The sequence below is a fragment of the Alosa sapidissima genome, chromosome 13 (genome assembly GCF_018492685.1).
Source record: "Alosa sapidissima isolate fAloSap1 chromosome 13, fAloSap1.pri, whole genome shotgun sequence".
Classification (NCBI taxonomy): Eukaryota; Metazoa; Chordata; class Actinopteri; order Clupeiformes; family Clupeidae; genus Alosa; species Alosa sapidissima.
This window is the reverse complement of record NC_055969.1, coordinates 677,397-695,814: the sequence shown is the minus strand read 5'-3', so window position 1 is coordinate 695,814 and position 18,418 is coordinate 677,397. Positions and strand designations below refer to the sequence as shown.

Here is an 18,418-nt window from a genome sequence, read left to right as displayed (position 1 = left end):
CTCTCTGATAATGCTCTAAACTGGTTTCAAACCTACATCACTGGCAGAGATTTTTATATCAGTCTAGGAGATCATGTATCTGAAAAACATGACTTGCCTTTTGGTGTGGCCCAGGGGAGCTGCCTTGGTCCCCTGCTATTTTCTCTATATATGCTTCCATTGGGAAACGTCATAAGTCAGCATAATGTAAACTTCCACAGCTACGCAGATGATACCCAATTGTATCTTTCTGTGGAGCCAACTAACCCAGATGGCCTTTGCTCCCTCACTGCATGCCTAACCTCCATTAATCAGTGGATGAGCAAAAACTTTTTGAAACTAAATGATGACAAAACAGAGGTACTTCTGGTTGGACCAAAACTAAAGCGAGATATTATTCTTAGTAATCTGGGGAACTTGGCACACCAGGTCAAACCAAAAGTAACAAGCCTCGGTGTCATCTTAGATGCAGAGTTAAGTTTTAAGCCCCATATCAGTAAAGTTACTCAGACAGCCTATTTCCACTTGAGAAACATTGCCAAAGTGCGGCCCTTTTTAACTCAACAAGATGCAGAAAAACTAATTCACGCCTTTATCACTAGCAGGTTAGACTACTGCAATGCACTTTTCACTGGTCTTCCCAAAAAACATCTAAAGAAATTGGCACTCATACAGAACTCTGCGGCTAGACTTTTAACTAAGACTAAGAAGAGAGAACACATCACCCCTGTGTTGGCTGAACTGCACTGGCTCCCTATTTCCTATAGAATTGATTTTAAGGTTATGTTAATTACTTACAAAGCTCTGAATGGCATAGCACCTTCATATATCTCTGAGCTTTTAATATCTTATCAACCACAAAGGAAACTTAGATCATCCAATTCTAATCTTTTAATCGTACCCAAAGTGCTCCACAAACAAAGTGGAGAAGCTGCGTTTATCCATTATGCCCCCAAACTATGGAACACCCTGCCTCTGTACATCAAGCAGGCGAGTTCAGTAAATATTTTTAAAAAAGATCTGAAAACATACCTGTACAGGAAAGCTTTTAGTTAACTCATCTTATCCTGTAGACTACATTTTCAGATTATTCTACATCTGCTACTATTGGAGGGCGCAGCCAGCCAGAAGCAGATGGGCTCCCCCTATTAAGTCAGGTTCTGCTCAAGGTTTCTTCCTGGAATATGGGAGTTTTTCCTTGCCACAGTTGCCATATGGCGTGCTTGTGGGGGGTAAGAGGGTTAAGGCTGCCAGTCTTATGACGTCATTTTCTATATTTTTGATATGTTGCTGAGTATATCATAAACAGCAAAGAAAAGTGATTGATAATGACTGACTGACTATTATTGTGTTACATGCTTCAAATGTAAAGCACTTTGAGCTGCATTCTGTGTATGAAAGGTGCTATACAAATAAAGCTTTATATAACAGCTTTTTCAATGGTGGTGCTTCGGCATCGGGCTAGCCATGCAAATAAATCACTGTTTTACACCATTTACGAGGCTCAATGTATCTCCACACTTCATTGGTAGACTTCCGAGGGCCCTGACATTTAAAACGAGACATTGAGAACTTTGAAAAAGCACTGGTAGTTTACTTACAAGACGATTTATAGACAGCATCTTCACAAAGTTTAGCGTTTGCAGCCATCTTGAATTTAGTCACGATAAGTCGAGCGACGAGTAAGAATGAACAGGTATGATAAGGGATCACATTCCAAAAATAATTCCGTGGAAATGCATGGATTCCAGTTGCTACTGCATCCATGTATTTCCACTGAATTATTTTTGGAATCTGATCCCTTATCATACCTGTTCATGGGTTGAATAGGCAGTTAAGCACAATGCACTCAATATTGTGATACTTACCATTAAATTAATTATTTTGCAGGATTGATGTATCTCAAAGCAGAAAGCAATTCTCGGGACCTCAGTGGAAGGAAGAACCACCCAGTGTCAGCCTGTCCGAGCCACATTATTCTGCCTCTTTCACAGAAATTACACATGACAAACCCACCTCCCCTCAATCTCCTTCTAACAGATGCACTCTCTCTTCACATAAGCATTCAACCTCAGTCAAATCCTCCCTCCCCAGAATTACCATCAACACAGATGAAACCACTCCATCAACAGCCTTTGTGCAAGCGAAGGCAAACTACAAAGCCCCACAGAAGCCTAAGGTCCGACAGAGCTCCACTGCTGATCCTAAACAGTGCAGATTAAGGCATAGAGAGGACATCCATATCCAGCAGCAGCCAGATATAATGTCTCTTAACAAAGAAAACAAAGAGATTCTGGAGTCAAATACTGAGGAAGAGAGGGCACTGAAAGTGTCAAGTCTACAGCCAGATTCCTTTTTAGGTATAGGTGGTTCTAAGGTTTCAGAGGTTGAACCAACAGTTTCCTCCGAGCAAGACATAACTCTGACCTCAGAGAAAGATAATTACAAATGGACTAATAAGGACTCGTCTGCTATGCGACCACAAGGCCTAAATGACCCTGCTGATCGAATCCGGTTGGGGAAAGCTCAAAAACTGCGGGAACTGCTGAAGCTAGAGATTTATAAGGAGCGGGTGAGTACTATATTACTAATTTCCCTCACGGGATCAAAGAGTATACTTATACTAATCAATTCTACTTAAGTGTGTTATGTAGATTTCCACCTGCTTCAATTGAAAGTTATTGCATGTAAAGGATCTGCAGTGTGTGTGTGTGTGTGTGTTAGAGATGCACTGTTGGCGGTTACAGCTGCGGACTCCGCGGATAAACTGCGGATCGGGCGGATGATGTGAAGAAAAATAATATTTTAATTAAATTCGGGCGGGTGGAGGTTGAACGTCCATCACTGCGTTACTCACAATATCTCTAATATATTGACTTATTGTTTCCATAGCAGCACACAGTAATTGCTTAGGTCTATTTAAAATGTAGATTAGCCTAGATACATTATTAGTGCGCAGGGAAGAGCACGCAATCTTTTCCTGCACCGCTATCCCTCAAACAGGTTGGTTCCATCCCGCACCTATACGCAAATCAAAACAGCTTGTGCAAGCACTGTTTATGCAGACTACAACTGGCGCGGTGTAGTCTACACCAGGGGTTCCCAAACTTTTCCTTGACAAGGCCCCCCAAATACCACTAGGTTCTGGCCAAGGACCCCTTGATGTGTTATTTAACCCATCGACAATACTACAGCAAATTTAAAAATACATTAAGCTAATCCTAATAATTATTTTAGCCACAAGCACTTTGTGATGAGAGCTATCACTCTACTATTATTCCCAGTCATTATCATGGAAAATAATGTTCAGATATGCGATAAATTATTATTTTGTTATAATAATTTTGTTATATTAATTATTATTTGCCATTGTATAACAACCCTCATAGTAATGGGTATATTTAAAAAAAAATTCAAATGTATTTATTTGTTGCTTTTATTTTTCTTTCCAACTTGCTGAGGCCCCCCTGGCACCCCCTCGCGGCCCCCACTTTGAAAACCACTGGTCTACACAACTTTGTTTAAAATTGATGCATTAAGTTAACTTTGCAAAGTTAGTATAGCCTACTTATCACAACGTTGTCAATCGCATTGTCAATCGCATAACGCTAATTTATCCTAGTCAAACGCCTCTACCGAACCTGTAGCTTAATTTGCGAAGAGAAAGCACCTGTTTGATAAATGAGCCAGAAGTGGAGAAATAACTTTTAAGAAATAATCTGTAGCCTAGTGTAGGCTTCTGCAAAAAACAAAAAAACAATGTTGTTGGCGATTTAACTATCTAGCAGATGTTTTTAATGGCCAATTGTATGGCCCACGTTCTGGTTCGTAAATTCATTTGCCCTATACTTCCAACTTTTGACTGCACTGTAAACATAGCAAATTGACTGCTTCACAGTAGGTTATTTATATTTTTCAATAAACACATTTTTTTATTCAGCTTTATGCAGCAGAAATACTCACTTGGCCAGCCTACAGAACGGGCGCATTTTGTAGAGAGAATGAGAGTGCACGCACGCAAGAATCTGTAGGCTATTTGAAGCGGGTTAACAGCAAACAATATTTATCTAATGTGTTAAGTCAAGACTTCAAGGCCATAGTATAAAACGTTTTCGACACAACAAAAACAGAAAGGATGCAGGCAGCAAATGTAGAGGAGTTATTTCCGATGGAAGAACAACATGCTGAATCATGCCCAAAGCTTTACTGATGTTAAAGCACACACACATAACGGTAAAATAAAACTAAACAAAATGTAAATTTATCAAGGTGACAAATTAATATAGGCCTAGGCTGTTCGGCGTGAAAGTAGGCCTAGGCTGCCGAACCTGAAATTTGCCAATATTAATAATGTAGGCTATCCTAACTCTTTGAATATTGCACCCTGGTTATAGAGACCAACTCACAAGTAAAGTAACGAGTAGCAAGTTGCTTTCCAAAATGACTAACGAGTAAAGTAATTTCATTACAATTTAAAGAAGGAGCTAACTTGTAACTCATAACTTTTTTTGAGTAACGACTAGGGCTTGGATAAACGATTATTTTTTAAACGATTAATCTAGCGATTTATTTTTTTGATGCATCGATTAATCTAACGATTAATTTTTTCAGTCTGATTCGATTTCGATTCGATTATCTCTACATTAATTGACTAATACATGTTATACATGTTGATTTACATATCTGAATGAAAAAACATGAATTCTTTAACATTGCAATATATGTTTATTGCTCTTAAGATTCCAAAATAAAAGACTATACAAGTGCAAAGTAATGCATTCTTAGTCAGAGGTAGCATTCAAGTCTAGATTTAAAACTGGCTACAGTTGGAGCCTTTTTGATGTCATCTGAAAGTTGGTTCCACAGCTGAGCCGCATAGCAGCTAAAAGCTGCTTCACCATGTTTAGTTCTAACAGTAGGTTTTACTAGCAGGTTTTTCACCTGGGACCTGAGAGGACGAGAAGGTGTGTACTGCTGAAGCATGTTTGACATGTATTTAGGTCCTGCTCCATTTACTGATTCATAAACAAGCAATAGTGCTTTAAAGTCAATTCTGTGACTTACTGGAAGCCAGTGCAAGGACTTAAGAATTGGAGTAATGTGGTCAGTTCTTTTAGTTTTTGTTAGAATCCTAGCTGCTGCATTTTGTATCACCTGAAGCTGTTTAATAGTCTTTTTAGGAAGGCCTGTGAACAGTCCATTGCAGTAATCAACGCTGCTGGAGATCAAAGTCAAAAGTCAAAGTCAGCTTTATTGTCAATTTCTTCACATGTTCCAGACATACAAAGAGATCGAAATTACGTTTCTCACTATCCCACGGTGAAGACAAGACATATTTTACCAATTTAAGTCCACAGACAAACATAACATTCAAGTAAACAAAAAAGTAAGTAAATAAGAGGGCACATATAATAATGAAAAAAATAAGAGCAGCAAAATTTGGTTGAAATTGTGCATAGACAGTCAATAAAATACTAGTGCAAAGTCAGGCCAATAAAAGGCTTGTGTAGTTCTGTTTGACCTAAGTAAGAAAGAAAGTGACATAGTGGTGCAAGTTATGTAAGAGCAGCAGATGTGTTGTGTTTTCAGGACAACAACAAGTTGTAAAGTGTACAAGTGTGCAAGTGTGCAAGTGGAGTAGTGCACGCGGCCATTGTGGGTCCAATGTCCAGGATGTTATGTAGCTGAGGGTGGAGGGGGGAGAGGAGGGAGAGAGTTCAGCATCCTTACAGCTTGGTGTATGAAGCTGTTGGTGAGTCTGGTAGTGCGGGAGCGCAGGCTTCTGTACCTCTTCCCAGAGGGCAGTAGATCGAACAGATTGTGAGCGGGGTGACTTGCATCACTCACAATTTTGGTCGCCTTGCGGGTGAGGTGGGTGGTGTAAATGTCCTTCAGGGAGGGGAGTGAAGCACCAATAATCCTTCCAGCTGTGTTCACTATGCGCTGCAGGGCTTTCCTGTTGTATTCAGTGCAGCTTCCGCCCCACACAGCGATACAGCTGGAGAGGATGCTCTCAATGGTGCCTCGGTAGAATGTGGTCATGATGGCTGGTGGAGCACTTGCTCGCCTGAGTTTCCGCAGGAAGTACAGGCGGCGCTGAGCTCTCTTCGCCAGTGATGCAGTGTTGGTGGTCCAGGAGAGGTCTTCGCTGATGTGCACCCCCAGGAATTTGGTGCTGCTCGCTCTCTCCACCACAGCACCGTCGATGGTCAGTGGCAGGTGTTGGGTGTGACCTCTCCGGAAGTCAACAACAATCTCTTTGGTCTTGCTGACGTTCAGCAGGAGGTTGTTGTCCCTGCACCACGTGGTCAGATGGTCGACCTCCAACCTGTATTGGGTCTCGTCGCCCTTGGTGATGAGACCCACCAGAGTTGTGTCGTCAGCAAATTTCACTATGTGATTGTTGCTGTAGGTTGCAGTGCAGTCATGCGTCAGCAGGGTGAAGAGCAGCGGACTGAGCACGCAGCCTTGGGGGGCCCCTGTGCTCAGTGTGATGCTGCTTGAGGTATTGTTGCCAACACGTACTACTTGAGGCCTCTGACAGAGGAAGTCCAGTAGCCAGTTGCAGAGGTAGGTGCTGAGTCCCAGTTTGTGAAGTTTGCTGATGAGTTGTTGTGGTATTATGGTGTTGAATGCAGAGCTGAAGTCTATAAACAGCAATCTCACATATGAGTCTCTTTTTTCCAGGTGGGTGAGGGCTGGGTGGAGGGCAGAGCAGATTGCATCCTCTGTAGACCGCTTGGCTCGGTATGCAAACTGGAAGGGGTCCAGGGTGGGGGGGAGAATGGATTTGATATGTGACATGACAAGCCGCTCAAAGCACTTCATGATGATGGGTGTCAGTGCCACAGGGCGGTAGTCATTGAAGCAGGATGGAGCAGTTTTCTTCGGCACAGGTATGATGGTGGCAGCTTTGAAACATGATGGGACGATGGCTTGCTTCAGGGAAGTGTTAAAGATGTCTGTGAAGACATCCTTAAGCTCCCCTGCGCAGTCCTTCAGCGCACGACCTGGAATGTTGTCTGGACCTGTTGCCTTACGGGTGTTGATAGCAGCAAGTGTCCTCTTCACGCTGTCGGCAGAGAGGCACAGGGGCTGCTCATGTAGAGGGGGATGGGTCTTCTGTGGGCAGGTGCTGTTTTGTGCTTCAAAGCGAGCAAAGAAGCAGTTCAGGTTGTTGAGCAGAGGGATGTTGCTCTCACAGCTCTGTGGCGCGGGCTTGTAGTCCGTGAGGGCCTGAATGCCCTGCCATAGGCTTTGTGCGTTCCTGCTGTCTTTGAAGTGGGTGGTTATCTTGTGAGTGTATTCCTTTTTTGCTTCCTTGATGCCACGGGACAGGTTGGCTCTCGCTGTTCTCATGCCAGCTTCATCCCCAGCTCTGTAGGCTTTGTCTCTGGCCCTCAGCAGCCTGAGGACATCCCCTGTCAGCCATGGCTTCCAGTTAGCCCGAGTGATGATGTCTTTTGTGTGGGTCACATCATCAATGCACTTGGTGATGTAAGAGGTTACAGTGTCTGTATACTCCTCTATGTCTGTCCGGTTGTTGTAAGTGGCTGCCTGCTTAAACATTTCCCAGTCTGTTGTGTCAAAGCAGTCTTGAAGAGCATCGGAGGCTCCCTCAGGCCACACTTTTACCTGCTTACGAACCGGTTTGTTTGCTTTTACCCTTTGTCTGTATGCGGGCATTAGCATAACAGTTATATGGTCTGAAAGTCCAATGTGGGGGAGGGGGGTAGCTTTGTATGCTCCTTTGTGTGTAGTGTAGACCAGGTCCAGGATGTTATCTCCCCTTGTTGGAAAATCAACATGCTGGTGTAGCTTTGGAAGTACAGTTTTAAGATCAGCATGGTTAAAATCTCCAGTGAAGATGGTGAAACCGTCTGGGTGTGCCGTCTGTTGTTCACTGACAGCCTGGTACAGTTCACTGAGAGCCGCGTTCTTATCGCTGTTGTTGTTGGTAGGCGGGATGTATACTGCGACTAGCAGAATCGCAGTAATTTCCCTTGGCAGGTAAAAAGGACGGCACTTTATGATCATAAACTCTGCCAGTGGTGAGCAGTGTTTGCATACTACTACAGTGTCCCGGCACCATTCATCACGGATGTAAACACAGATTCCTCCTCCTCGTGATTTACCTCCCTTTACAATGGCCCTGTCTGCTCGATAGCATGCTAGCTGCTCCAGTTGTACAGCAGAGTCCGGAATGTTGTCATTTAACCAAGTCTCAGTGAAGACGAGCACACAGCAGTTACTTACTGTCCGGTTCGTTGATCTCAGCAGTCGTATGTGATCCATTTTGTTGTCCAGTGATCGTACATTTGCCAGGAGAATGGATGGTATGGCTGGGCGAGTTGGGCTGGCCGCTAGCCTGGCCCGGACGCCTCCGCGCTTGCCCCTCTTCTGCTTCCTCGCACACCGCTTCCGACGCTTTCTTTCCGGGGGAGGAGTAGCAGGCGAGTCCGGTGTTGTTGCAGGCCGGAGTAGTCCGAGTTCCTTTAGCGTCTCTGTTGCAAAGTCCAGAACGCTGCAAAACTTGCTTTTGCAGATGTCGATTAAAAACTGCCTGCTGTACTTGTAGTACGACGTAGTAAGACGAGACGAACACGTAAAACTTTCGGACAAACACTTTTTAAACGAACAAAACACCGTACGGTTAGGACAGAGAGAGGTCGCTGCGTGTGTACGCGCCGCCATCTTGGACATGCAGATAAATGCATGAATGAGTTTTTCATGCATTTATCTTTTGCATTTATGCGTTAGTCAAAAACATCGACACATCAAAATGTTAGTCAAAGTTTAATAATGTTCTGCACCTTTTACTGAAGAATAAAGAAAATTAAGAAGACATCTGAGCTGCACCGGCGTCTCTCCTCTCTAAAATATCTGTCCTGGCCTGGTTGCAACGGATTGTGGCCAAACGACAGAAGCGCGGAGAACCCTCCTTTGTCTACCAAAAAGTGTTACTTTGTGCCCCGCGCTCCCCCACTGCTTGTGAAAGAAGGGGGAGGGGGGAAGGGGGCTTAACGTGAAAAAGCTTAATGTCACAAAACGGCAACGAGTCGTTAGGCTACAGGCCTTCATAATGGTAGGCTACAGGAAGTGGGGGGAGGGTATGGGATGACCAGAGCCGTCATCTATCGTCTTTCCAGGCACACAGCTCGTTATATAGCCTATCGACTGCCTTAACAGATAGGCTTTGCTCTTGGGTTTGGCCTTACAGCGAACTCAATGCTCTTGTTGCTTGCAGTTTGTTAAATAAAGCGATGCAGATTACATTATTTATTTCTGATTAATTGCGTCTTTTGATATATTTTGCAACATTTGCTTGTTAGGCTGGGCTACTGTCAATGTCCTGTACAGGTCAATGTCCAACAATTGCTGGTGTAGGCCTAGGCTATTAATCAATTAGGGACTGTTCGTTATTTATTTAATTAAGGGGCTACCGGAGGAGTTTTGGGAGCGTTAGTCAAAAAAGACGTGACCCTCCCTCGCCAGCAAGAATTTTTTCTATGACCCTCCAAAGTGATTGAGAAAAAACGCATGACCCTCCCCAGTCCCAACAATTTATTGATGCCTTAGGCTACTGGGTCAATTTGGGAGCTTGCATGCTACGACTCCTTCCTTGAAATGCCTTGAAAAGGCTGTCGTTTGCACAATTTCACAAATAATCAACGGGACCGAAACAAACCTGTCAACTTTTCCCGGGTTTATCGCGTATTTTAACTTTTTCCTCGCTGTCTTAGGAGGAGCTGCAGGGCCGTCGCAAGGGGATGCGAGGCCCTGTGCGAACTTGACAGATGCAAGGCCCTTTTCACTTACGTGCATGAAATCATGTGATGGCTTACTTTACACATAGCCAAGGCTACCGTCGGTGTATTTTAATAGTAGCCTAGTCTAATAAGCTACACCAGCTTGCCTTTAAGAGGGGAAATTCAATTGTATAGCCTATAACATTAGCTGAGTCACATATTTGGCCATATGGTGTTTATCATAGGCTACATCACAAAACCAAATAGTGAAACAAAGGCGAACACTTTAACAGGGGGAATTAATTGGGCATGAATCATTGTGCTGAACGGTATTTGTCAATGAGCAGAAACACACACGACATTCAAACTATTGATAAGATGTACTGGTCTGTATCTATAGGCTAACATTGGACAAATAAATGACACTGACTCGCCATATCCTGACTCAGGAAAAAAAACATTTTCTTGCTTTTCCGCAAACTCAGCAATGAAATCATAGGTCAGTTTGCAGGTAGCCTAACGTCTTTTTCATAGAAGGGAGAGCCCAGTCTCTCCTGTGACATGGAGGTGCGCAAATTTTTTAATAGCCTGTTCAACTTCGAAAAGCTTCGTTCATCCGATGCCAGTCACTGATCGCAATTTCAAAGTTCGGAAAGCTTCATCTTTTTAAGTTTTAACTGCAGTGGCCCCTATCTGCCCCCTTTGGAATTATATCTCGAGTCTATTATAAGGTCCAGTGCGTTATGTCCTGGGATTCGGATGTGCTCAAAAAGAAAAGAAAAAAACACTTTTTTATAGATGGTTATGAGGAGCAATGTGAGAGAGAAATTTGATGATCATTGATCGTTGTTTTGGGACGTTAAGCCTTTTCCATAGGCGTCAGTGAAGGAGATTGAAGAATGACCATTTTTTTTATACGAAAATATTTCTTAACTACAAAAACTCAGTGTCTAAAAACTCAGTGTCATTCAGACTCAACCCTTTGTTGTTTTATTATCTTTTTCGTTGTCGTTTGAACGTTGGCAAGCAGGCATGGTGTGGTTGCAATTTAAGTGAAATTTCAACAGTAGGCCTACAACATGCTGTTAGGCTGGGCTACTGTCAATGTACTTGTACAGGCAAATGTTCAACAATTGCTGGTGTACAGGTTATATAATCAATTAGCTAAATCATTTGTCCAGCTGTTTAAACATTTTTTCGTTCTACATTCAAACGCAAAAGGTGCTTTGATATATTTTTCGTTTGAACGTCGGCAAGCAGGCATGCTTTGGTTGCAATGAATGAGGATAATTGCTTTTTTTTGCATTATTTTGAATATGACTCGCTCCAGTCTCAACAGCACATACTTTTTCCACACGCTAAGTTCTAACACACATAGGCCTATCCCCTCTCGCTTTCTCTCTCTCCATCCCTGCACACGGTGCTTTCTTAAAGGAGCTGCACCATTTTACAACAATTGCATCTACATTTTCATATTAGAATGTTTTGTCAAGTGTAAGCTTAAACTACCGTGATCAATTTAATTTCCCGTGCCCCCGCTGTGTCATGGAAGCAGTAAGTCAGTCGCATCAAAAATAGTAGTGGCACCCAAGTGACACCTTGTGGTTGTTTGTGTCAACTGCAGTTTGTGCCATTTCTGCTGAGAAAATGGGGTACGTGATTCATGAAGGAATCCGTCCAAACTTAACGGGGACCCACTGTAGATTCAAGAGGACCATAGTCGTTTGGTGATGGAGCTAAGTAAATTTGTGTGTCATCTTCATAGCTATGATATGAAATCAAATTATTTTGAATGATTTGTCCAAGTGGGAGCATATAGAGGTTGAATAATAGTGGCCCCAAGATCGACCCCTGGGGAACACCACAGGTCAAGGACGTTGGTGTTGAGGTACAGTTTCCGATGGCAACAAAGAAGCTCCTTTCTTGTAGATATGATTTTAGCCAGCTGATAACTATGCCTGTAAATCCAACCCAGTGTTCTAGTCTGTGTAGTAAAATATTGTGATCAACAGTGTCAAATGCTGCACTAAGGTCCAGTAGCACTAGGACTGATGTTTTACCTGAATCTGTGTTGAGGCGTATGTCATTGGAGTGCTGTGATTTGCCCGAAAACCAGACTGAAAGTAATCAAAATACCCATTTGATGTTAGGAAGGTGGTTTAATTGATTAAAGACTACTTTTTCAATAATTTTGCCAATAAAAGGTAGATTGGATATGGGCCTGTAATTGTTTAGCATGGAGGCATCCAGGTTATTTTTCTTGAGAAGTGGCTTTACAACAGCTGTTTTCAGTGACTTAGGAAAAGTGCCAGACAGCAGTGATACATTTACAATTTGAAGGACATCCGCCGCTATGAGGTGAAAAACAGTTTTGAAGAAATTGGTAGGCAGAGTGTCTAAGACACATGTGGAAGAGCTGAGATTCTGTACCGTTTTTTCAAGTGTTTCGTAGTCTATCAAGCTGAACTCTGACATCAAGTTTAGTTTCCCTCTGTTTCTTGCTGGAAGTTCAGGTTGGTGAATTTTTTAATTGAGCAGATATGTTGAGTCTGATTTGGTCAATTTTACCTAAAAGATGAAAACTCATTGCATTTATTAGTTGAGAGAAGTTCAGGCGCTAATTGTGAGGGGGGATTTGTTAACTTATCAACAGTTGAAAATAGAATACGAGTGTTATTTGAACTTCTATTGATAATGTTAGAAAAGAAAGACTGTCTTGCTTTGCATATTTCAGAGTTATATGTGCGGAGCATCTCTTTATGGATTTCATAGTGGATCTGAAGTTTGTATTTACGCCATTTTCTTTCAGTCTTCCTACACTCTCTTTTTAGAAGTTTAACTGCTGGATTTTGCCTCCTTGGTGCTTTCTGTTTGTCCTTAACTTTCTTGAATTGTAATGGAGCAATGTCATCCATAATGTTTGCCATTTTTGCATTAAAGTGATCAAATCAGAGTCTGACAGTTGACTTGACTTTAGTGAAAGTGCTTGCTCAAAGAGAGCACTTGTCTGATCATTTATGATTCTCCTTTTTACCATCATAGCTGTGTTTTGAGTGTGTGGGGACATAGACACATCAAAGAACACGCAGAAATAATCAGATAAGGCCAGGTCTTTAACAGCTGTAGAGACATCGAGACCCTTTGTAATAACAAGGCCGAGGGTATGGCCGAGAGAGTGTGTTGGCCCCTGTACATGCTGTGTTAGGGAGAATGTATCGATTAGTGCAATGAATTCCTTGGCATCATTGTTTTCAGGATTATCCAAATGCAAGTTTAGATCCCCTGATATAATAAGACAGTCAAACTCCATGCAAACAACTGATAGCAGTTCACCTAGCTCTTCAAGAAAAACTTTAGCTGAATGTTTTGGAGGCCTGTAAATTGTCAGTAATAAAATCTGAGGAGAAGACTTAATGCAGCACTGTTTGCTTGATCTAACCATGTCTCAGTTAAAAGTAAAAAATCAAGGTTGTGTGTGCAAATTAGATCATAAATTAAGAATGATTTGCTTGAAAGAGATCTGATATTTAGGAGTGCTAGTTTTGCTGTAAGTGTTGGGGAAATATGATCCATGGGGGAAATCTGAGGTTGATGTGGTACGGGTAGGAGATTGGACTGGTTTACCCTATAAGCTCGATGCATTTGTGTTCTATTTCTTGTCAATACAGGAATAGAGAATGTCATGGGCTTACTGGGTCCCGGCATGTTCTCAAAACTACTGTCAGTACCATTTATATTGCAGGGACCCTGAGAATATCATGCAATACAGTCATCATATAATTGTTCCCTGCTGCTGCCATCTGTATTTTCCACTGCACATTCCATGCTATATGCCGGCTGAGAAAATGAACTAAGAGGTTGCTGCTGCTTAAGAGATCCTTCTAAACGGGGAGGGGGTGGAGGTGCCCTTCGCTTCTTTGGTGCTAATGATCTTGGGCTAGTAAAACTCTGCATGGCTACTGGTAGCAGTCTCTCCATTTTTGCAGGGAACATCATGTGCTTGGGTGGGGATGGTGATTGGTATTCAGGGGATCCTGTGGAGTTTGAGTGGGTGGTGGGATGACTGGGTGGGGATGGTGATGGGAGATTAGGGGGGTTTGTGTGCCCTGGGGAATTTGATTGGATGTGGGTGGTGATGGGAAATCAAGGAGGTTGGGGTTGAAAATTGATCCAGAGTCTCCATCTGCCTGCTTAGGTTCTGGGAAGTTTGTTGCAGACGCTCCGCTTTCAGCATGTATTCCAGTAGTGTATTCCATGTTGTGTCTTTGTGGTGACAAGGAGTCGACGGAGGTGGGGAGGGGTATTGGTACTGGTGTTACAACATGACCCTTCCTTTCTGATAGCCTCTCAGCAGCTTTGATAGGTGCTATCTCCTCATGCTCATCACATCCATTTGTTTGCTGAGATTCCAGGGAGTTTGACGCCAGTGATTGACTTTGAGTCCTTTTAGCAGCACCCATCTTATCTTGTCCAGTGGACATGGCTGGGCATTGTTGAGCTGGTTGTTTGTTTCTCCAAGGTCTGCATTTCAGTGAAGGCTAGCGGGTGGTTACCAGAGGACCCCACAGCAGGGGGGGTTGGGCATATCTCTGTTTCAGCCTGTGCAGAGTGTTTTGGTTTAGCTGAGTTGTTGATGTCATCCGCTTGTTCAGTCTGTATGGCCACTGAGTGCTTATCAGAGGCTCGGCTCAAGGTTGGCAGAAAAAATGTTGGGGAGAGAGAGGTGATAGTATTCGGTTAAGATCTTGGCCCCAGTCCAACTCGGCTCTGTGCTATTTGGTCTGAAGTATTCCCTGCGATTCCAAAAAAGGTTAAAATTGTCAATAAAATTCATCCCAACTGAAAAGCATGTTTTTGTGAGCCAGGTGTTTAAACTGAATAGTCTGGAAAATACAAAGCTTCCCTCTGCTGGGAGTGGGCCACTGATGAAAATTTGTATTCCAAGCCGAGAAAAGTTCCTTGAAATTTTCTTTGACATACAGCTGTTCTCTGTAGATGTCATTTGCTCCAACATGCACAATGATGCGCTTGATAGTTGCATATTTTGACACCAGTTCTGCAAGCTTGTTTTTTGTGTCAGACACTGAAGCATTTGGGAAACAACATACAATCATCCTTTCCCCATTTATATGTCTCACAGCAGAGTCGCCTAGAACGAGGGTTGTGGGATGAAGAGGTGTCGAGTACTGCTTCTTGTCTGTGCCCATCTTTCTATTGTTGTGGTTTGATTGCTGCCTGCTTTGGGTCTGTTCCCTGAGAAATCTGTTCCATAGTGAAATCAAATCTGTTCCATAGTGTTAGGGGCTGTGGGCTTCCCTTAGGACCACAAGCCCTGTAGTAGTTTGCTGATCTGTCTGTATTTCTGATACGAGGCCTGAAGTTAACATCTGAATTTACTGGTGTTGAGGTAATTACAGTTCTTGTATTACGTTTTTTGTTTTTTGGTCTGGCACCTTGCCTGTGCCAAGGCTCTGTACTCACATTTCCCTTTGTGAGGTCGATGCATTCATCTGCTCTATTAGCAGTGATATTAGACTGCTGGGTTACATTCTCTGCATTTCCAGTATCTTTAATTTAAATAGTACAACATAGAACATCAATGTGTGGTGGCCGGTTTTGATTTCGTGGCGCCCAGCCACAGATTAGTCAACGTATGGGAAACACTGAAGGTGTAAAATTAAAAATATTTAGCAGCACACGTTATGCTTGACGAATCGACGTGCATATTTTGCGTCGACGTCATCGATTACGTCGACGCCTTGTCCCAGCCCTAGTAACGACCCCAACACTGGTATTGGAGGAGGCCTAAACATCTCATAGAAAAGATTGCCTGGGTTGTTTTGTTTCGATATTAGTTATATTTTAAAACGGCCAGTCATTGTAGCCTACCACTTGGGGAATAGGCATTTAAAAGGGAGACCGATTATGGAGTGATATGACTCAGACATCGGGCAATGGCAGCGGGATGTTCAGAACGCAAGAGCTAAACTTCTACAAGCTCAATAACATCCACAGCAAAAAAAGAAGGTAAGAAAAATAGTTGGGAAGTCAGTAGTAATATATGTTCTTACCTTAACTTTCACGAGTTGAGTCATACCTCTCCCGTGTCGGTACGTGCACTCAAACGCTCTGGTGTGCAGCGCGAATGTGTTAGCATGTTGCTATGCTAGCGGGCTCAGACGTAGCCATAGAGAGAGGAAGATGGCAGTAATCAAAAACATCCACGTTTTCCCTACTTAAATACAGTTGCACGAGTAGTTGATAAAAATGTGTAAGGTCACACAACATGAAACGTGACGATTTTCCAAGTGAATAAACAGGAGAACTACAATGTGTGGCGCAATAGCACTTGGGAGTACTTCGACCTAGCGTAGTAATATTAATTAACACCTAATTGTAGATCCTATCCACCACAGAGTTTAGAATCCATGCTTGATCGACCCCTCAGCCTCCCCCTCCCCTCTGAGCGAGAGAGAGAGGCACACACACACTAGAGATGCGCGGATGGGCTATTATTTCAACCGTAACTGCATAGCAAAACTTATCATCCTTCCGCACCAACGTTTTTTGACCAATTTTCAACATTTATTTATTTACGATACATTATTCATTCACAAAGAAAATTGGTGTCCTTAAAGGTTGGATTTTTCCTCATTTTTTTAAATTAAGGATTAAAGGATAATTCCGGTGTGATTTTGACCTAAAGTGTCTTGAAACATGATACCGAGTGTGAACGTATGTCTCATAGCTCACCTCCGCTTGTCCCCTGCACTCTGGGGGACTCGCACTTTGAAAAAGCACTGGTAGTTTATTTACAAGACGATTTATACAGACAGTACCTTCAGTGGAAATGCATGGATTCAGTTGCTTCCAGTAGCAGCAACTGGAATCCATGCATTTCCACAGAATTATTTTTGGAATCTGACCCCTTATCATACTTGTTCGTTCGTACTTGTCGCTTGACTTATCGTGATGGCGTCGAACGGTAAAATTCCTTAAGGTACTGTCTGTATAAATCGTCTTGTAAATAATCTACCAGTGCTTTTTCAAAGTTCTCCATGTCTCGTTTTAAATATCAAGGCCCTCGGAAGTCTACCAATGAGGCCATCCTTAAAAATATTTTCGTTTGCCGTAACCCGACCGACCCTGTCAATTTAGAACCGACCCAAATATTTATTTTTTTCCCCTTTTAGTCCGACCGACTTGCCGGTTGTAAACTTGCGTTAATACCGACCGATTTGTTTTTTTTACTCTAAACAACCAATACAAATGCAATAAAATAATATTTCTTTTAGTAGGCCCAAGTATTGTGAATATAAATTGCCTACATGCAAACGTGGCTCAAGAAACCGCGGATCGACGAAAAAAGAAAACAAACGTTTCTGCTATCGATGTCATTAAACATGGAGCCCTACAATTAAGTGGTGGTATGAGCATTCATACCATATAGAGAAACTGAAACTAATCGATAACGTTGGTATCAAAGCTCCGCTTCAACCTGTTGGAAGGCTATTTATTTATTTAACGAAACTTAATAGAACGACGTTGTTTTTTGGAACTTCCTTAGAAACAGAGCAGAGACTGTATAATACACTGTATAGCATTGAGTATTGTATAGTCAAATTTCAATATAACGTGGCCAAGAGCTATTGTAGCCTTCTTTCTGGGTACATGTAGATGAGCCCTATGACCCAAAAGTCTGCCATGACCGGGCCTCAGGTCAAAGAAGTTTGAGAAAGGCTGGTCTATATAACCTGCATCAGAATGAGGTTTGCAATGGTGCGCCTGAAGGCACGGGTTGAAGACCCAGTCAGTTACGTCACGATATGCACATTTGTGTAAATTCATTCCTACGTAATCACCATGACCAAAATTGTACTTTTTTTTTTTTACTTTGAATCTTGAAAAAAAAAAAATATTGACCTACCTACCGACCCATTTTTAATTTTTTTTGGCTGTTACTGCAAACAAAAATATTTTTAAGGATGGCCTGAAGTATGGAGCTACTTTGAGCCTCGTAAATGGTGTAAAACAGTGATTTATTTGCATGGCTAGGCCGATGCCCGAGACACACTGTTGGTAGCATTGGCTAACTAGCGGCAGATTTCTGAGTGCAGGGGACAAGCCGAGGTGAGCTATGAGACATACGTTCACACTCGGTATCATGTTTCAACACACTTTAGGTCAATATCACACCGGAATTCTCCTTTAAGATTCATTTCCAAAAGATTAGATTTTATTCCTCTTTTTAGTCAACTTTAGCATGGGGCTGAAGACTTTTTATAGGAACTGTATATGGGCAAAACAGCTTTTTTGTAGGCGAACTTCAGAGGTCTATACAAATAAGATTGAATCCGTTTGAATAGGATCAGATGGGTAAAAACTGAAATTCAAAGTCAATTAATTTCACACCCCAATATATTAAAGTAACTAAATTTGGCTAAGAAAGGTTTCGCCCGTGAAAATCTCTGTGGTGTTGAGGTTTTAAATGTGTTTTGAGCAGGTATTAAGGTATTGAATTTCACTTCAGGATTTCTGTATACCCTAATCTAAATGCCATTTTGTGTCCTCTAGAGCCAGAAGACCTTAACGGAGAAAACAAAAAGGATACAATATGAGACTCTGAAAGACCACAGCAAGATGACCATGAGGGAACTTATTTACTATCTGCCAAAAACCAACCCAATGAA

At 42.4% G+C, this 18,418-nt stretch overlaps 1 protein-coding gene across 4 annotated transcripts in view; it reads left to right on the top strand.

The window, feature by feature from the left end:
• Positions 1-18,418, top strand: part of LOC121679631 (transcription factor TFIIIB component B'' homolog) — a 198,423-nt gene that overhangs the window by 20,365 nt on the left and 159,640 nt on the right. For all 4 annotated transcript variants that reach the window (XM_042058534.1, XM_042058535.1, XM_042058533.1 and 1 more), the window contains exons 3-4: positions 1,870-2,551; positions 18,303-18,418. In XM_042058534.1, the coding sequence (XP_041914468.1) occupies positions 1,870-2,551; positions 18,303-18,418 (798 nt within the window). The remainder of the gene's footprint in view (positions 1-1,869; positions 2,552-18,302) is intronic.